This window comes from Dendropsophus ebraccatus, chromosome 9, assembly GCF_027789765.1.
Source record: "Dendropsophus ebraccatus isolate aDenEbr1 chromosome 9, aDenEbr1.pat, whole genome shotgun sequence".
Taxonomy (NCBI): Eukaryota; Metazoa; Chordata; class Amphibia; order Anura; family Hylidae; genus Dendropsophus; species Dendropsophus ebraccatus.
Window position 1 is genome coordinate 84,972,874 of NC_091462.1, and position 19,174 is coordinate 84,992,047.

The 19,174-nt window shown below is 39.7% G+C and overlaps 1 protein-coding gene across 1 annotated transcript in view; it reads right to left on the reverse strand.

Annotated features, from left to right (window-relative positions):
• Positions 1-1,268: 1,268 nt before the first annotated feature.
• Positions 1,269-19,174, reverse strand: part of XYLT1 (xylosyltransferase 1) — a 236,074-nt gene continuing 218,168 nt past the window's right edge. Inside the window, exons 10-11 of the mRNA XM_069983749.1 lie at positions 12,846-13,179; positions 1,269-4,645 (exon numbers count right to left, since the gene is read on the reverse strand). Coding sequence (XP_069839850.1) covers positions 4,323-4,645; positions 12,846-13,179 — 657 coding nt within the window. The 3' untranslated portion in view covers positions 1,269-4,322. The remainder of the gene's footprint in view (positions 4,646-12,845; positions 13,180-19,174) is intronic.

Consider the following 19,174-nt stretch of genomic DNA (forward strand, 5'->3'; position numbering starts at 1 on the left):
AATATTACATCTTACCATTAATTCTTTACAACAATGTTGTGTACAGTATCAATCCATACCTTCTATAGCATTGAAGACCGGAAGATCATGTTAACTCTTGGGAAAGGGATAGGGCCAACTAGACCTGAGGCTTTCCTCAACAATGCAAGTGTAGTTGCATCTAATGTATGCTTGCACCTTGCTAGTGACCTGGTGGTGACTATTTTAGGTAATATAATATTTTGAGATGGTCTATGAGATGGTCAAAAATGTAGATATACGATAATTGCTTTCTGATCATATGTTAAATCATGTAATCAGTAGTAAATCTGCCTCTTCGTTCTACCTATTATTTAGGAGTCTAATTGGGGTTAGAGCTCTACTGATGGTCTATCCTAAGGATGGGATTTCTAGGTAAAATCCCTTTGTTAGATTAACTAGCCTAAAAATAGACATGCATGGTGACTGGTAGCATTTTTGCCTACACAATTATTTTACTATTTGGCTGTAGTGGGGGAAAAATACATTTTTTAAAGGGGACCTGTGGCTAACCCCCAAAAATGAGTTCAGTAAAAACTGTAATTTATTTATTGAAACCTCTGCTTATTCTGCAATTCGGAGTCCAGTGGGTGGTCCTAGTTACACTAATTTATGGAAGTTAATCACTAATTAGGACCAGAGACTAAATCAGAAGATAAATGAATTAACTATTAGTTTTCCCACAAAATTTTATATGCATCTCCTCAGCAACTCATGATCTACATTATGCTGCCCAGAGATTGGTATGTATTTTCAACATGATGGGTTCCATTTAAAGCATTAAATGATGAAAGATCAATTTTTTTTTAAATCTTTGTTACCTATACCAAACAATCAGATCTCTAGGGGGGGAGGGGGGGTTATGAAGACTTATAAGTCTTAAATTAGGCCACTCCCCCTTTACCCCAGCCGAATTCACTAAGAGGTGCATGCCTCTTAGTGAATCCGGCTGGCGTAGACTTGGATCATAATTTACGCTCGCGAGCAGGTGTAAATCATGATAAATGTGGCTGCCCTGCTACGCCCCTTCCCACCCATCAGGCAATTGGGGGATAAGGCAAGCGTACGCCAGGTAGACGGGGCAAATCTGCCCATTCTCCCTGGTGTACGCGCTGGCCGTATGCTTCATAAAAGCCACCCTCAGTGTTTATGTTATAATCTGCTCTAGATAAAGGTTGTGATTGGTTGATATGAGAAAAAAGGACAGATATCCTTTCAGATCATTTTAAAAGATGAGGCCCTTTCAACACTGGTGTATGATATTGATTTATTTGACACATCACTAGCTGTAGTTCTAGAGTCATAAGAAATGCAAGTTGTTTATATGGTATAAGCCCCAAATTTCTGCAGCCTAGGAGTAATACCTGCCCAACTAATGGATATATTTTTGTTGCACACCCAAAACATATAATACAAAGTGTGAATTATACATTTATACATTGTATTGAGCATGTACGAGAAAAAAAAAACATGTTATCCAAAGCATTCAAGGCATATCAAAGAATAAGCAGGTGTCAAATATGTTGTCACTGGGTGGACTGTAAGAGTACAGTTATAATACAAATGAACGGGGAATTAAAATATCAACATGACCAAGTCTTTACTTGCTTGAAACATAATAAGATGCAAAGCGCTGGGCCTTTACTGAAGAAAGGCAGCTGTAGTTAGTACAATAAACTTCAAGCTGCACAAGCAGCACTTACTAATTAGTCACTGACTAAAAATATAAATAATAAATATCTAGAATACTTCATTTACCTACCTATATGTTACTATCTAGCCAGATGGGGTTGAACTATGTGTTACAACCATCCACCCTCTAAAAACATGGCGTCAGCACAGCTAACACCTACTGTAGAGAACTACCTGGTCCATCTCTAGGAGTCATATGATTATGGCATAAGGTACCAAACCAGAAGGGTTATTCTGGTCTGGTTGATGAATTTCTTATTGATCTGTATTATAACATTGAAATCATATCATATTTAAAAGGGAATTTAACCTTGCTATATGTAAAAATAAAAATAAAAAATACAAAAGTACGAGTATTGGTGTATTTGCAAGCAAGACAACCGATAGACAGTTAATGAGTGTTCGAATTTCAGACTGGAAAATCTATTTCTAGACTTTTCTTTCCTTAATACAAAGTAGTTCATAGACTTCTGCCATAAATAAACAATGGATGTCAAAGAGTTCACGGTACAATGTAGGATACTGTATGCTTCTGGCAGGGAAGGGTCAAGTGCTGGAAGCTCAGTCTTATCTAAGAAGGTGTCTTACACAATCTATAGAGGAGGAGACATCACATAAGGGAAAAGGAAGACTTATCTTTCTTTGGTCCATGTTTAAAAAAAAATCAATCATGATGTAACAGTATGTATTCACCTCGAAGGCTTTTATCCCCCTGCAACCTTAGATTTCACAATATGTTATGAAAATCTAAATTTTGTTCACCACTATTCGCCGTGTGCCTTCAGAATTTCACAGCCAGGCGCGAACCAATTCACTTAAAAGAGTTAACCATTAAGAGGGCCAACTCAATGATAACCATATGTGTTAATAACAATACTATGGTCAGGGAGACTTAAAGCAGCACTGCAGTAAACTTGATTTGCTTTCCTTCTAGCAATGTAGACTAGCTTAATAGTAAGGCTGATCATTGACTTATTGGCAGCTTTACTTGTCCACATGTCAACCTTTGTCTTCTGTGTGGACTGGAAGTAATTTTCTCAAAAGTTTTCTATAGAGTTTTCAATGGCATTCCACGTGTAGTATGGATAATTATTAAAAATGTCATGGGCATGGGCTGAAAATGTATCTCTTTTGGACAGCTGGGAATATTTTGTAGTCAAATCTGTAGACCCTTTTGTCATTCCTACACTATTGTCTGTAAGTAAACTTGTAGTCTAGGAAGACTACCTAAGAGTGACCCAATGGGGAGTCAAAATTTAGTCTACCAGTTTCCTAAAAAACATCAACAGTTAAGATAACCCTACAAATTACTGAACAAACTGTTGTTTTTGTAACATTAATCCTACTTACCAGTAGTCTAAAGGACTTTGTAAGATTCCGGAATGATTGATGTGAGTAAATTAAAAAAATAAAAAGGCTTAAATATTGGTCTGGCATGCAAAAAGGCACCCTCAACCTAAAGTATTTGTATTTGCAAGCTAAGGGCAGGGATGGGTATAGACCGTAAAAGGCCCTATGCTCTCTATTACCTTAGCATGGAGCAGACACTAAGGGGGATATCTATAAAGGTCCCGCCCAAGGCATACGTCAGGGAGAAGGCGCAGATTTACCCCTTCTCCCTGGCATACCCCTGGAAGAAGGTGGAAACAGGTGTAGATTTGGTGCGCAGGTTCAAGGGGATTCACTAAGAGAGGTGGGCCTCTTAGTGAATTTGGCCGGGGAGAAGGGGAAGGGGCCTAATTTAAGACTGGAGTACTTCATAACCCTGCCCCCCCAGAAGTCCACTAGTATTTGTGAGCTATAAAATTCATTACTCTGTAATAGATGTCAGAAAGATGGGAGAGAATGGACCATCTTACAGGGTCCCTGTACAGATGCACATGTTGCATGTAAGGTATGTCCACCTCTACATAAGCCATCAGGTTTCCTGACTGAATGAATGAACATCATAGTACAAGCAACAAATATGTGACACAACCATGCCAACCGATCAGAGTTTCCAGTTTCCTTCCAATTGAACTTGAATGTCTGAATAGCTGGCATAGGGAATACATGAGCAATACATACTGCCTAAAAATAAAAAATCTCCATCCTATAACCCTTTGGCTGCCAGAGGTGTCTGCAATGCCATTTGGGACTTCTTTGGCAACACGAGTCATTAAAAGGCCACCTTTTGCTATATTTTCTTACAATGTAATGAAAAGCCATGTTCTTGACATTACATCTGACAATATTCCTTTTTTTTTTTTTTAGAACACTTCGTATTAACACTGACAAACACAAAAATACATGGAAGTAGAAAAATAGAAGGTATTTGTTCAAAGGGAGAATGGGGCTTTTCACAACTCAATGATAAGGGAAATATTTGCGCATTTGAGCCCTTGATCAGTGTCTGTTGTCGGTGCTCCGCCAATTGTAGGGAAGTGCTATCAATGCCAGTCCATGACCATAAAACCTACAATGGAGAGCAAAAAGGACTTCTCAACAACTGCTATGGTGGATGACTCCTTGGAAAAGCAGAAAACCCTTTAAATTGCTAAGCAATCTGTTCTTTTTGTACGGTTGGTTAATTTCCCTTTTAAATCCCATGCCACTGAAGGGTGCACCAGATGCTACCTCAAACGCCCATCATGTTTGACAAGTCCAAGTTCTGATTTAGGGTCAGGGCTTAGTGAACTCCAGGCTGTCTGAGAACACGATTGCATTACTGGACATGAGGAGGGTCCTGTTGTACAGATGTCTACAGCTGACCAAAGGGTACTGGCCAAATTGTCAACCCAAGTTTCCAGTTTTGACCCTACAAGTACCGAATTCTTCTTTGCTTGTTCCACCTGGTTTGAATTAATGGGTATATTCAATACTGGATTCAAGCCTTGAAAACTCTGCTCCATGTATGCATTTTTGGGAGGACCTCCATGAAATTTGGCCACATCATCTAAAAGAAAGGAAAACATCTTGTTAGCCCTGTATTCTAATGGATCCGATCTTTGTTATTACAAACAAAAGTGTTTACTGACTGGAATAAATCCCAGACCCTTCTCTATGAAGAAAAACATAAGTGAACAATATACAATGGGGGGAAATTTGCTATTGTTTGATGATTGTCCGGCACGCTGACTCTACTGTGCAAGATGTATTTTTTGTGTCATTTAGTATTTTGGTGGATGCTGGTTATTAGATCTCTGTCCAGATGCAAAATGCGAAGGAATTAAATTCATCAAGAAAACATATGTGCCTCTAGCCACATCACTTTTTTAGGGTGAAAAAATTTCAAACAGGCCGTAAAAGTGATGCCCAAACAGTGTACTTTATTAGTAAATGTGGTGTACTTGACATGCACCAAACCTTGGCAGTTGAGAGGGCAATTATGTGACAATTGAGGAAAAGACCCCCATTGTATACATCATGTTAGATATCATATCATATAATATACATTTTAGTATTTTATCACATTTTTAAGAATAACATTAAGAGAAACACAGGAGTAGAATAAGGCACTACATAGCAAATGCAAAGATACAAGCATCATCCCAAATCAACAACAAAAACAAAAAAAGAAAATATATAGTGCACGTTATACTTCTGGCCTTTAACCAGGCAAAAACGTACAAAAAAAAAGGTAAGAAATACATGAAATTACTAAGTAGAGTTGGGTATATACATTTTAATGCTATTGTGTATGCTCTAGAACAGCCTGCTTATATAATTCATACTGTCTTTATGTTAAAATATTACTCACTCTGTAAAGTGATTCCTTACATACAGAGATGGGTGAGAAAGTTTCTGCCTAAGATCAATATACACTAATAGGTGCTGAAGTAAAGTGTAAGAAAATCATAAGAAAACTGCAGCTTCAGGTTAAAGAAGAAGTCTAGCGGATTAAAAAATCATGTCGGCAGGGGAAACTGATTGCAAGTACTATTTTACCTCTCACCGTGCCTACGGGACCGGCCTCGGGACCCGAGCCAGAAGTCATTCTCCTACAAGTTGTGATGACAACACAACTCAGGTAAAAATGCCTTTCCCAGCTGATGGACTGGCCGCTCAGCCAATCAGTGACTGGAATAGTGTCCCGCCCCAGTGACTGACCGCCTGAGCAGCCAGTCCATCCCAGATCCCTGCAGGGGTCTCGTGGCCGGCCCTGCCACTCACTGTGGGCACATGGAGAGGCGAGTATGAATTTACCCCCTGCCGGCTACAGGACTTTATAAACCACCAGACTTATCCTTTAAGTGTCTATCACTGTAGTTGCACTCAACCCCAGTCAGCTGCTTCCCTGGGAGAAAGACACATCATACTTGAATGAATACTGTAAATGAAGCAGCATTCCAGTTCTTGAACCACTTAAGAATGTATTGACCCAACGTGTGGTAACAGCAGCAACTGTGCATTACAACTTTTGACGGAGCTTTGGTTCCACCACCGGAAAAAGTGCATCCGAATATACAAGCAGCCTTTATAGGTGCTTCTCCCTTCCCCTCTTTTCTTTATTCTTGAGCAGCAAGAACAGCATTGGGTGGCTGCTGACAGATCCCCTTTGATAGTCTAACATGCAAGTAGTTAGCAAAAAATATCATCTCTAATCTACATATGTTGTGTTATTATGTGCTCTTCATAGCTTAAAGACACTAGGGGCTCAATGTAAATGGATCCATATTAAGCCATGAAAGCCACTAGAAATAATGGACAGCAAGCAGATCAGACTGGAAACGTCTCTTACTGCTATTAGGTCCACATTTGTTCTCAGCATGAACGGCACAAAGTGCAATGGAATGACGCACGTGAAACAGCTTACACTAAATATACACTGAATACACACAAGATATATATATATATATATATGTTTTTTTTTCCAGTATTACAACTACCTGCTGTGAATGTCACAAGATCAAACACATTTCTTTCTGAACCCTCCACCTTAATATACTGTAAAATGCTGTTGCTTATGTATATTGAGCTATTTGTCACTAATATATAAAGCTTCTAAGCCCAGCATTATTTGCCTGTTTTTTAGATTGACATTTACATTAGCCGTACTGTACACAACATTATCAGCCCATGCAATTTAACATGGTAGTCTGGGGCCGAACACAATAACTAGCCGGTAAGCAAACAACATATACTGTAGATGTGAAGTTAATAACTATGCTCTTCACAGCTTGAGTCTCATGTCCGGATGGAAGGAGCATTTATTTCATCCTGACTTCAATAAATGTGCCTTGCAGAGAGTGGGATGCCGCCTGATTTCAGACTAAATGTGCTATAATTGATTTATAATGTTTAAGGCGACTTTGCCCTTTTCAAAAATTCAAGCTGTTTTTGATTCAGAACATCCAATGAAAACAGCTATGGCCGGCGTTGGCCGACTCACTCACAGAACAGGCTCTCTATTCACATTCACAGCGCAAAATACAGAACGCCCTTGCTGAAAAAGAGACACACTGTCAAATTTCAATATGGCACATACATGAGGCCATTCACATGTCTCTACAAACTTTTCCAACGTGTCAAAGCTGCTTTCTCCCAGACGATCAGACTTTTACCTTCAATTCCCCATTTATCTTTTTTTTTTAGGTCAACATTAAACTGACAATTTTGCTAGCTAACCAAGAGACACGTAATCCAGTGTACAGAAAGGTCTTATTCAGCCCGCTAGATAGGAAATGTGTTCTTTCCCTTTAGATAGCAATGTGCTTCCAAGAATCCTGTGCATCTGTCAAGCGGGCATTGCCACGCAGCTATCTGGTGACACTGCAGCTTTCTCTGCATAGAGGATATGCCGGATATTGGCAGTAATTAGGCAGAGTGGGAATAGAGACATACATTTACCAGACTGTTTTGCCAGCGAAAAGCTTGTGTGTTGTATTCAGGAAGGTGTACGAATCCAAACTGCACAATGTCCCCAGCCACCGGCCTGACAAAGAACACATTTGTAATTAAATTTATGGATGTGTAGGATTTGTTTGGCGTTATGCTGTTTGTGCAGTTCAGGATGGAGCAGAGCTGTGCCAGGAGTATGGTCAGGAGTAGTGCATTGAGCATTCTCTGGGTCTGAGTAACATAATTTAGGCAAATATATTTCTATTATCCTTAGTATCTATTTACATTGACTGCTTAAATCCCTTTGGACCTTTCTAATGAAATAGGCACTGTCATTCCAACAAACTTTGCATAAATCAATAGTAGAAATGAATATAAGAAACTGTGTATCTTATCAGAAAAAAAATGCCTCCTTCCCCTGGTATCAAGCATCTTCCCTCTGCTACACTGCCATCCATTCTGAACCAGCTTAGCAGCTACTTTTGTGTACTGGTTGAGCAGAGGCTGAATTGTTCAGGTGCGGCAATGTTCTCTGAACAAGAACACTCTGCTGCAGAAGTTGGATGCAGTACTAGGAAGCCCTGGAAAACATGAATACAACCTATGGGCGGGTTCAGACTACGGAATTCTCGCAGATAAATTCCGCGGAATTCCGCCACCCGTACGTGCTCACGGCTGCGCGCCCTTCCGCCGCCTCCATAGACACCATTCTATGGAAGGAATTCCGCAGAATTTATCCACGAGAATTCCGTAGTCTGAACTCGCCCTATGGCTGTAACCATGTTCTCCAGGACTCCCTAGGGCTGCAGCTAACCTCTGCAGCCATTGAGGACAGATGCAGAGCGTTCAGGTTCGGGGAACGGTGTAGAAGTTGAACCCTTGAGAAATTCCCGTGTGGGGACAGAACGCGCGAGATTCTGTGGACGCCGACATGGATCATCTTACCTGGTGATACACACTCTGTTAAGCCTGTGTTTTTTTCATTTATGTGTTATTCTTGTACTTGTGTCTATTTCACTTCACATTACCTTGACCAGTGAGTATCCTCTGTACTTTTATGTCGGCTTGTCCTTGTGCCGTGCTTATTATACACGGTACAGTGTTTGTTGTGTCTGTATATTTTAAGTGCTTTTATCTTGTTTGTCTCACTTGCTTTTTTGTACCAATAAAGTATATCTTTTTCACTAAGATTTATATATATATAAATCTATTTTTTACATTTATTACTGGAAGTGCCACCGATATATTTGGCAGGCTTTCACTTGTAGTTTTGAAGTTGAACAGTTTGGCATATCCGCTCAACACTAGCTACGACTTGGGATCAGATTACTAAGGATGAGTGCTCGGGGAACATACACACTCAAGAAATACTTAGTGATAATAGTGATAATTGGCCTGTGTAAAAAAACCTTGAAAAGCAACTCTGCAAGATCTCCAGGGCTTTATACACAGTATAGACTGGTCACTACAGCTTTATCATGACTTCCATTCTGCTGCTGCTGCTGTGCACAGAGACACAGAAGTGCAGGATATCCTCCTCTATGTGTGCAGATACCATAAACAATGGGCTCTGCTCACCAGTTCTGGAAGAACTGAAAATTATAGATATAGTTTGTAGAAATTTGCAGAAAAGTGCCATAAATATGTTATATAACGGACAGATATAGTGCTAATCCTCATGTACACATAGGACAGCTCATCCTTAAAAGCCACTTAAAATAAGAGGTAACCTTTAAAGAGTGACCCTTTGGCATTCCACGAGTTGGTATGTATCCGTATACTCTCCCCTGCATGGCACTTGATAGCAGGGCACTTTACTGCTTGGTAGACGTCCTAAATGTCTATAAGCAATGTATGTAACTGGCATATATTTGTATACATTACAGGCCTGTAGGGAAGAATATGTCAGGAGAGCTTTCTTAAATATATGTTACAAAAATGCATTTGATGCTTAGTGAATAAAACTTTGGAGAATGTAGGAATGTGTCCTTCAAAAGTCTGCGGAGGAATAAATACTAACAGGTTATCATAGCATTCTTATGGAAGGGGTTGACAATGATGGTGCACATTCTTTTTTGAAGATGTTTCTATTTTCTGTTTGTACGTTATTATTTCTAGGCATGCTCTGTGACATGTATATGTGTCACTATACAGAGAGGGAGGCTGAACTCTGATCTTCACCTATTGTGTGATCCACCATTGTCCCCTTTCCTTGTAATTCTGTCTGTGTTGATAAGGAGGAGACTGCTGGAAAGTAATCTTTACAGAACAGGAAGTGTGAGTTTAATTATTACGCTTGGTAAATAAAAACTGAAAGATTTCAGAAAAAATGTATAAAGTACATAGTAGAATGTAAAACTTGAAAAAACATAACTAAAAAAATTCTTAAAAAACCAACTCAATAAAACCAATAGGTCATTTTCTGATGAAACATGCCCTACAAATAGCTAGTCCAAGATTAAAAACAAGGACCTGCCCTTTTCTCTAGAAACAGTTCTGCATTTGTATATAGGGTGTGGCTGGGATTAGCACTCATTCTGAACTGTAATTCTTGTTATGGCACTATTTCTGAAGAACAAAAATAAAAGAAATAAGAGATTTGTAACATGGGGGGATTCAGCACTGAGGCGCACTACTGTTCCTACTGACTTGAACAATCCTAGATAAGCCTAGATAGCAGATGTGCAACAGGTCAGAACCAGATGGAAGCGATCAAGGAGGAAATATCAATAGCAGAATCAAAAGTGAAAAGTAAAGGTCACAGGCAGTAGGTCAGATGTCCAGCCATATACAATAAACATGTGTGAGGTTCCAACAAGAAACCAAATCACGGGCCGGGTGACAGTGGCCAGCAGGCAGTGCAGTCAGTTAGTGTGGGTCGCTGGTGCTGAGCCTGATTAGCAACATGTCGGCACTACCTGATAGGCTAACCAACCCGCTAGCAGCTGAGCAGAACCTTCAGTTTAGAAAAGAGAGGACCAGGACCATGGTGAGGTAAGTACATTACACTCCTAATCAAGGATTATTTCTTTGTCTGTCTCAATGAGAACAATGAAGATATCCAGTGAAAACACTATTTGAATAATGTTATAAGCCATATTATGAAGAAAAAAATGCCTAGTGATAAGGAATTTACACACCTGGTGATGTTGCGCTTACAGCACAACATCTTATACAGCATGTATACGAAATCACTAGGTGCAAGCCGCTCCGCGAAAAACGTCCATGGGTTGGGAGCCAACCTAACTCCTGGGTGAAACGACTGGAAAGAAGTGCTTAGGTATTGGCGCTATCAGTACCAGGGTCGGAAACTGAAGGCGCACCAAGAATACGATAATGGAAGACATCATCGTGTTCTTGGTGCGTCTCTAGTTTCCCACCCTGCTACTGGTAACGCCAATACTTTGGCAATTCTCTCCACAAGGGATTTAAAGGATAGTGGACTTAGCGATAGGGGTCAGAGATGAATTGAACAGGTAAGTGTATTGTGCATTTTATTATTTTTACATTATGGCCCTTTTTTTTTTTTTTAATCCAGGAAAACCCATAAGTGTTTGCATTATTAGCATTTGGCTGTAAATATTTCCTGCACTTACAGTCTGCAAATACAATGTATATATGTGGGTGCATTCAACAGCAGTTTACCCATTTATACATGTTGGCATATGCTTTTTACATATGTTGCAAGCTATTTCAGCCTGAGCTGCTATAGATCAGTACAGATTGCCAAGAATTTCTAACTATTGTAATCGCTTAAAATAGTCATGGAGCCGTAATAACATAAGAAACTGTTTTCCTTGGAACAAACCCAAAAGGCTTTGGCCATGTTTCCCGGCTCCTGAAGAAAAACGTACAGCATTATATCTATTGGCAGCAGACAATCTCAACTGGCCTTGTGAAGCCTGGATCTAGGTAAATATATTTATTGAATTCTAGATCGCCCAGCTGTTTCTCATATGCAAGCTTACTCATGGCTCATATGTTAATGCTAGGGCTGAGCCAGAAAGCCAGAAGACTACCACCATAACAAAACTATATACACTGAATTTTACTGCATTATGGGCATATTTTATAGCATATCCCCAGTATATAATGTATATATGCCATAAATATCTAATAGGTCATCTTTAGAAGGCTGGGATGAAGGGTAACGGAGTATTTTTATAGCTCTAGTTACATAGCTGTTCCCATGACTTCCATACAATTCCACCGCCATTAACCTCTTAATACTTTGGACTTGGCTACTGCTTCCCTCCTTAATTTAGGGAATAAAGGTCCAAACATTCCTGCTCTTTTAGTTGCGATTATCTACCACTAGTAAAAATAAATTCCTTGGATCCATATTCAGTATACAAGGAATAGATCTGCTTAAGTGAAAGATACACTATGTGCATAAACTTTACCAAGCTACCAAGAAATTATTTGTGGACGTAATTATCAAAACACGTAAAACGATGAATATCAATCCATGCTGCAAAAAAATAGGACAAGTCCTAGTACGGGCCAAAATCGCATATGAGATTAGCCAACAGAAGTCTATAGGATCTGCATTTTTGTGGACTTAACGGATGTAACACCCTTAATGCCAGCAAAAAATATGGATCATCTTATTTCAAGACTGTCACCTTCTAAATTTTTGTGGATCCGCAAAAAATAAGGATGGCAGGTGCACTAGAGACAAATTTTTTGTGGATTGTGGACAGAGATTGCAGACATAACTGAACATGACTGAATTTGTAAATGAGGGCTTAACAAGCCCTTAAAAAACACCAAAAAGAAGAAAAAAAACACACACCATATAGTGTGAAATTGTGACTAGATCAATATAAAGGGATAGATGCAAAAAAAATTGCTGTGAAAATATTTATGTTCTGTATTGTGGAGGGGAAAAAAATAAAAAACACACAGTTTGTGTTAAAGAGAAGAAATAGTACGAATTAGAGGGAAAAAAACCTTTAAATCTATTGTTATTATAAGATATTTGCCAGCTGGTTCTCCTGCTAAGGAGGATTAGTGTTGCATTAGCTCACAGCAGTTCCCCGAATATGCTCACAGTACACAAAAATAGTCTGATTAAAACGAAGAAAGGGTTCCCCATAAGTGAAATAAAACAGGAATATAGCACTACACTGCAGTAATAGATTTTTTGCATGCAACTTCCACCGGTTTCTATAAAAACAGAGCAACCAGCCTATACAACTGATAACGACAGTGGCCATGTTGGAAGTGACTGCTGTAGACAAGGAATTACTGTAATAAGGCAGTGCACCCCCCTTATCCACATCAATGCCACATTCGCTGATTCTTGCACTTACCACTTTTAATAGGCTGCCGGTTGGAAAAAGTAAGTGGGTTTATAAGAAATCTAGTCTCAGCTACAGGCACCCAGTGATGAAGAACTCGAATAGTCCAGATCCCGGGCCTGAGAGGCAGGTTGAGAGGAGGCTTGTAATGGGTAAACTCTGCTGTAGATTCAATTAGAATATCGTACGTAGCAGCGATGACATTTACAGGGTCGATCCAGACAACGGTAACTGTTATGTTAGGCCCTTTCCCCCATTTTTGCATGGCAATGGGCTCATCCATAGGCCCCATAATGCCACCGAAATTCCGGAATATTCTCTCTTTGGCATCCCATTCGGTTCCAGCCTAAGAAAATTGAAACGTAATAAATGTAATTAATTTTGAGCACGAGAAGAGACTAATGCAGTACAAAGTGAATTATTCACCATCTATACAAATTCAAATAGGACTCACATTAAATCTGTACAGTGGCCCACACATAAGATAAGACAGTTCACTTCCATCTGTTTTTTATTGATAAAAATGATTTATACCAGAACATTGTTTTATGTTTTCCTGCGGAATGTGCAGAATAAATCAATGCAGTAGAAACCAGAGTTTTATTGTGTTAGGTAGCATAAGCTCCTATTTATAAGGATGAACGGTAAGTAGCATGACCTGGCTGCTGACTACAATCCAGTTATGGAGCCTGCTAAATCCTTTGAAAAAAAAAAAAAAAAAAAATGAATGTGTTCACTTTCATCCAAATGCATTCATATTTAAGGTATTATCAGACAGTAATATATGATGTAATTCAGGTTATCAATTTATTATTTTATTTTTTTGGTGTTTTATTTCGCTATTCACCTCATTAACTTAAAGTGACTCTGTACCCACAATCTGACCCCCCCAAATCACTTGTACCCTCAGTTATCTGCTTTTAATCCAAGATCTGTCCTGGGGTCTGTTCGGCAGGTGATGCAGTCATTGTCCTAAAAAACAACTTTTAAACTGGCAGCCCTGTGCCCAATGGCCGTGGCCTGGATTGTGTATGCATTAGGCTGGCACACCCTCTCTGTCCCTCCTCCCCGCCCTCCTCATCATTAGGAATGCTCCAGGCCAATTGCCTCCTTTTCCCCACCTGTGTCAGCCCGACACATGGGCTGGATCGTTAAGCAGCTGTGTAATGTTCAGACAGGAGTAAATGTTTCAGTGGCATTTCTAATGATGAAGAGGGTGGGGAGAAGGGACGAGGGGTGGTGCAAAGTTAGGGCACAGATACTCCCTTTGGGCACAGGGTTGCAAGTTTAAAAGTTGTTTTTTAGGACAATAACTGCATCACCTGCTGAACGGAACCCAGGACAGATCTTGAATTAAAAGCAGCTATCCGAAGGTACAAGTGGTTTTGGGGGGGTCAGATTGTGGGTACAGAGTCGCTTTAATAAGAGCTTTATTGTACTTCTGGGAGCCTTAGTGAGATGGGATAGTAAGACTATACACACAGATAATTCATTCTGTATTCATCCTACTTGGCACTCCATGGTGTCTGGGGGAAGAGGCCATATATCCATTACTTCTTGTAAACTGTAAAACTGGCCATTTAAGTAAATATATGCCTGAGATTTGCCTGAGAATTGCTGATGAGGTTTACCAATGTTCACAGTTTAGTTCAGATCTCGAATGTAAACAGTGAAATGAAAAAGTATACGTTAGGAAATGGACCATACATAATCACTATTAGACTATGTTTGTATGGTACAGTTAATGGCCCATTGGGAACACACTGCGGTATACAATGGCAAACCTTTTGTTGATGGACATGTGCCAACTGAGATGTCAATGAGACCTTAAAATGTCCACTCTGGCTCTTGTTTACTTCTATGCTGCAATGGTGCTCTAGGATATTGTGAATTGAGTGTGAATGAAGGGGATACAATCCTAGTGAATCACTGCAATCTCCATTTACTTGAATGGGATTATACTCCCCTTCCCTGCATAACCCACTGACCAGACACTGCTACTCATGGGCAAAACAGTCAAGAGTGTGCAGGCTTTTCTTCATTCTCACTATCTCCATGGTCCCAGCAGGTGGACCCGTACCAGTCATAAAGTAAAGGCGTATCCTATTGATATGCTATCACTTTAAAAGGAAATACCACTATAAAGCTGTGAAAACAGCACAGAAGCACAAAAATGTACTGACCTCAGTCCCTGACCCTCATTTCCTTCTCATTTCCATCTATGAGAGTCCCAATGACACAAAAATGACTGTCAAACACAACACACAAAAAAATGTATTCGCTTGTTTATCCTTATTGATCACTTGCCGATAAGAGTTCCCATAGGAAATAACCAAAGATAAATTATTTTATTACAAAGGCCGGCAGCTAATTTGATACTGCAGGCTGGAAAACATGAGAATGGACAGAGATATCACAAAACACATGTGGTCCCAATGGTAAACTGTTCTGAGTGGAGTGTGTATTGAAAGATGTAACATGTCATTAGATGGAATACTGTGATGAGCTTTAACCTTGACTAGCATTGATTAAACCTACTGAGCATAGTCAATAGAGGTCAGTGCATAGAGGGAGATTGCCACCACTACAATGTGTGCATAAATTATTTCACCCTATGATAGATGTAATGACATTGAACGTGTTATACCTGGTTAAACCGCCCCCTGATCTTTGCTTAAATTATCCATGACCTAAATAGACTGTATACATATAGAATATATTATTGTATGCTGCATTTCAATGTATCTTGATGCTTGATATGGTAATACTGTATTAAGTTAAAGAATGATGAACAACTACAACTTTAAAATTTTGATAAATTCTGAAAAAAGGCAGGGTTTGCAATGATAAGTGATAACTTCAATTCTTCACTTTCCACTATAATTTATAATGATTTGGGAATCCTAACTGGAAAACTTGAAAAAATATCCAAATGCAAAATGACATGTCCAAGGATCCTCGAGGTAATTTTTTGTAATTTACATTTTTAAAATAATATAAATTATTAAGCAGTTGCATAAAGTTAGTTTTCTGTATGCTCTCTTTGCATAAACACGATCCCTGTGTATGTTGATTGCTTTCTCCCCGCCAGCTTCTTTTGTGTTTATTTACTTATCACAGCATGTTTTTTGCATTTCCAAGGGCAACACTAGTTTGCTCATCTCTACTGATCATTTAGGAGATAGATCCTCACTCATCCCTGTATTGAAGGAGCTAGATGGCATACAGATGTAAAGCAAATTAGATATACAGTAACTGGAGGAGCACAATTCAACATAGGGAGTGCTTTACACATTAAACACAAATATACAGATGAAAGTCCTAAACAGGAGACCCCCACTCTTAACTCAGAATTCCCTAACAAAGTATATAAGGGTTTTCTAAATTAAACAACGCCTATAACAAAGCCCTAATCATGTTAGAGGATTGGGAAAACCGGGGGAGAAATTTAAGGAGGATTCCAAAAAATGATGCAAACCACAGCAAAAGATATTTACAGCAGAGGAGGAAAACTTTGTAGAAGGTGTTGGGTATTAATAGACTGCAACGCGACCTAAAAGTCAATACTGAAGTGGATTCCTTCAGGCTGCAATAACAAGCTTATAACCTTAATGATGACTAAATTGCTCAATCCCATGAAGCCATCTTTCATTAAACAATCAACCAACCATCTAAATAACCTAAGAACCTTTTATCGACCTCTCCCAAAACTGTACACATTTGAGTTCATGCCATTGATAGCAATAAAATTATAGTCGTGAAACACACTCTACGTTTAATAGCAATTCCCCTAAACTATTTGAAAATTGAAACTTTAGTCTCTGACTTGTGCCTCTGTTGTAGTTGTGTATAATTTTTTTCCAGCTGTTTCCAAGATATCCTGATCTCTGATACTGGCTAAAAACCACTAATAGCAGCCATTAATGCATCCACACATAGTTAAGTGCCCTCTTTTCTACTGCTCTGCCTTCACAGGTTTCACAGTACTTTCTAAAATATCACTTCAACCACGACAACTGTGAAATGTAGAGATGTCTCACAAAGACAACCCATTTTTAGATCGGCTAATTCCTGTGGGTCTGACTTTTCCAATCCCTGCCAATCACTTGGATAAGTCACATACAGCCATGCATTTTCCATGAAACAGTATAATGCGCTGGTCTTTCATTTAAATATGTATTGCATGGACCAGGTAGATCTGTCAGTATACGAGCCAATCTTTGTTATGGTTTATATAAGAGGCCCCACACATGATATGGCATATGGATAGACTTGCCGAACATTTTGGCTTGCATGAACTTAAACAATCGGCATTTGAATGCTGCTACCTGGAGAAGTTGGATGCAGCCCGAGGACCGCCTGGAAAACATGGATACAGCTCCAAATGCCTATTGTTCAGGTTTGTGTGACCCAAACTTCTGTCAAGTTCTCTAGGCTCTAGTCATTAATTAGGGGCCTATTCCACGGAGTGATTATCGGCCAAATCGGAGCGATAATCGGCTTGATTTGGCCAATTATCGCTCCGTGGAATAGAGAGAACGATCAGCTGATGATCGTGTCATCGGCTGATCGTTCATTTAGGTTCAGATCTAAAATCATCGTTCGCCACAAGGGCATCGCTACGGTGGAATAGGGGTGCGCGGCGGTGACCAACGATTTCAGCGGCCCCATACATTACCTGTCCGGGCTGCAGGTCTTCTCCTTCTCCCGGGGTCCCGAGCGCAGCAGCTTCGGAGCGGGCTGTCTGAACTGACAGATCGCTCAGCCAATCACTGGCCGCGGCGGTCCCGGCCAGTGATTGGCTGAGCGGTCTGTCAGTTCAGACAGCTCCGCTCCGAAGCTGCTGCGCATGGGACCCTGAGAGAAGGAGAAGACGTGCAGCCCGGACAGGTAATGTATGGTGCAAGGGCTGCAAGGACATCGGTAACAATGTCCCTGCAGCCCTCGCTGAATGATCATCGGGGCCGTCGAATAGGCCCAGTAAACGAGCGCCGATCTAGCAGATCGGCGCTCGTTTACATCATAGGTCGGGCTCCCATCTGTCTGTGGAATAGGACCCTTACTCTAAGACAATAATAAATGCTCAAGGTTTAGGCTTATCAAGAAATACCAGAGTGACCACTTCATTGGGATACAAAGAGTTTACCTTTATTTAGGGACAGTATCTTATTTATCTCCAGTTGTTTGGAACATTTTTAAAGGGGTTTCCAAAAAAAAAAACCTGGAATTTCCAACAATAAAACTTTTTCATGTGTCTAACATATACTGGTAAAGATATTCTGCCACTTCTCTATGGTATTCCATGCTTTCCTTCTGCTTCTGATGCAAACTGTTGTCTTTATTCGCCCAACTTCCTGTGTAGTGTCTTCTAGTGGACTTCCTGTTTCTGTTGTACACTCTAGCTGAAAGTTTAGCCAGCTCTATTTTGTCCCCACGCTTTGTTGACTATAAACTAAAAGTGTACAGCAGAACCAGGAAGTCTGTTACAAGAGGTACCCTACACAGGAAGTTAATCTAATGAAGACAACAGAGCAGACAGTATACATTAGAAGCAGAAATAAAGCATAAAAGGCCACAGAAGGGCTGTAAAATCAGAAAATCCCTTTGAGCTTAGCTTGCAAAGGCAAGAAATAGCATCCTTCCTATTTTACAGTGAAAATATGTTAAAGATGTAAAAGATACTATAACTAAAGGCCATGCCATGCATCTGTCTAGTTAAATGGTGTTCCTCTGGCTTATACTGTAATGTGGGATCCTATAGATAAAAACTCCTTAAAGGGCACCATATAGTGCTGCATTTAGTGTCTGCAGACGCAGAGCTCTACACCACACCACAGTTCACAGCCCTATATTTAAATGTATGTAAAAACGTGTTTTGTTCTCCAGCCGAGAAATGTTATTTAAAAAGGTAAACTCAACAGTAGCAAACAAATGAAAGTGAAAAGCGGGAAAAATTATAGCGGTGATAACTTATCACTTCAGGGAATTAAAAGTCAACCAGCAGACACTTTGATAAACAGCGCTAACAAAGCATTAATCTCCTTAATGGAACATTAATGTCTGGGATTTGCCACACATACAAAAAGTCTGAGTTCTACATTGGTCTTTCTTAATTGCTCAATCACGATCGCCATTTGTTATGTTGGCCACATTGATAGAAAAAGAATGTGCCCAATTAATTTCCGGTTGGAACAGAATACTAAACACTTATATTATAGCACTGTACATCATTTGCCATCCGTTGGCTTAGCACAGGGAAAAAGGCTTTCTTAACTAAAATGTTCGTCTTCCAATTACATATACGACCTTTAATTTTATGTGCACTTGATAGTTGAATTCTT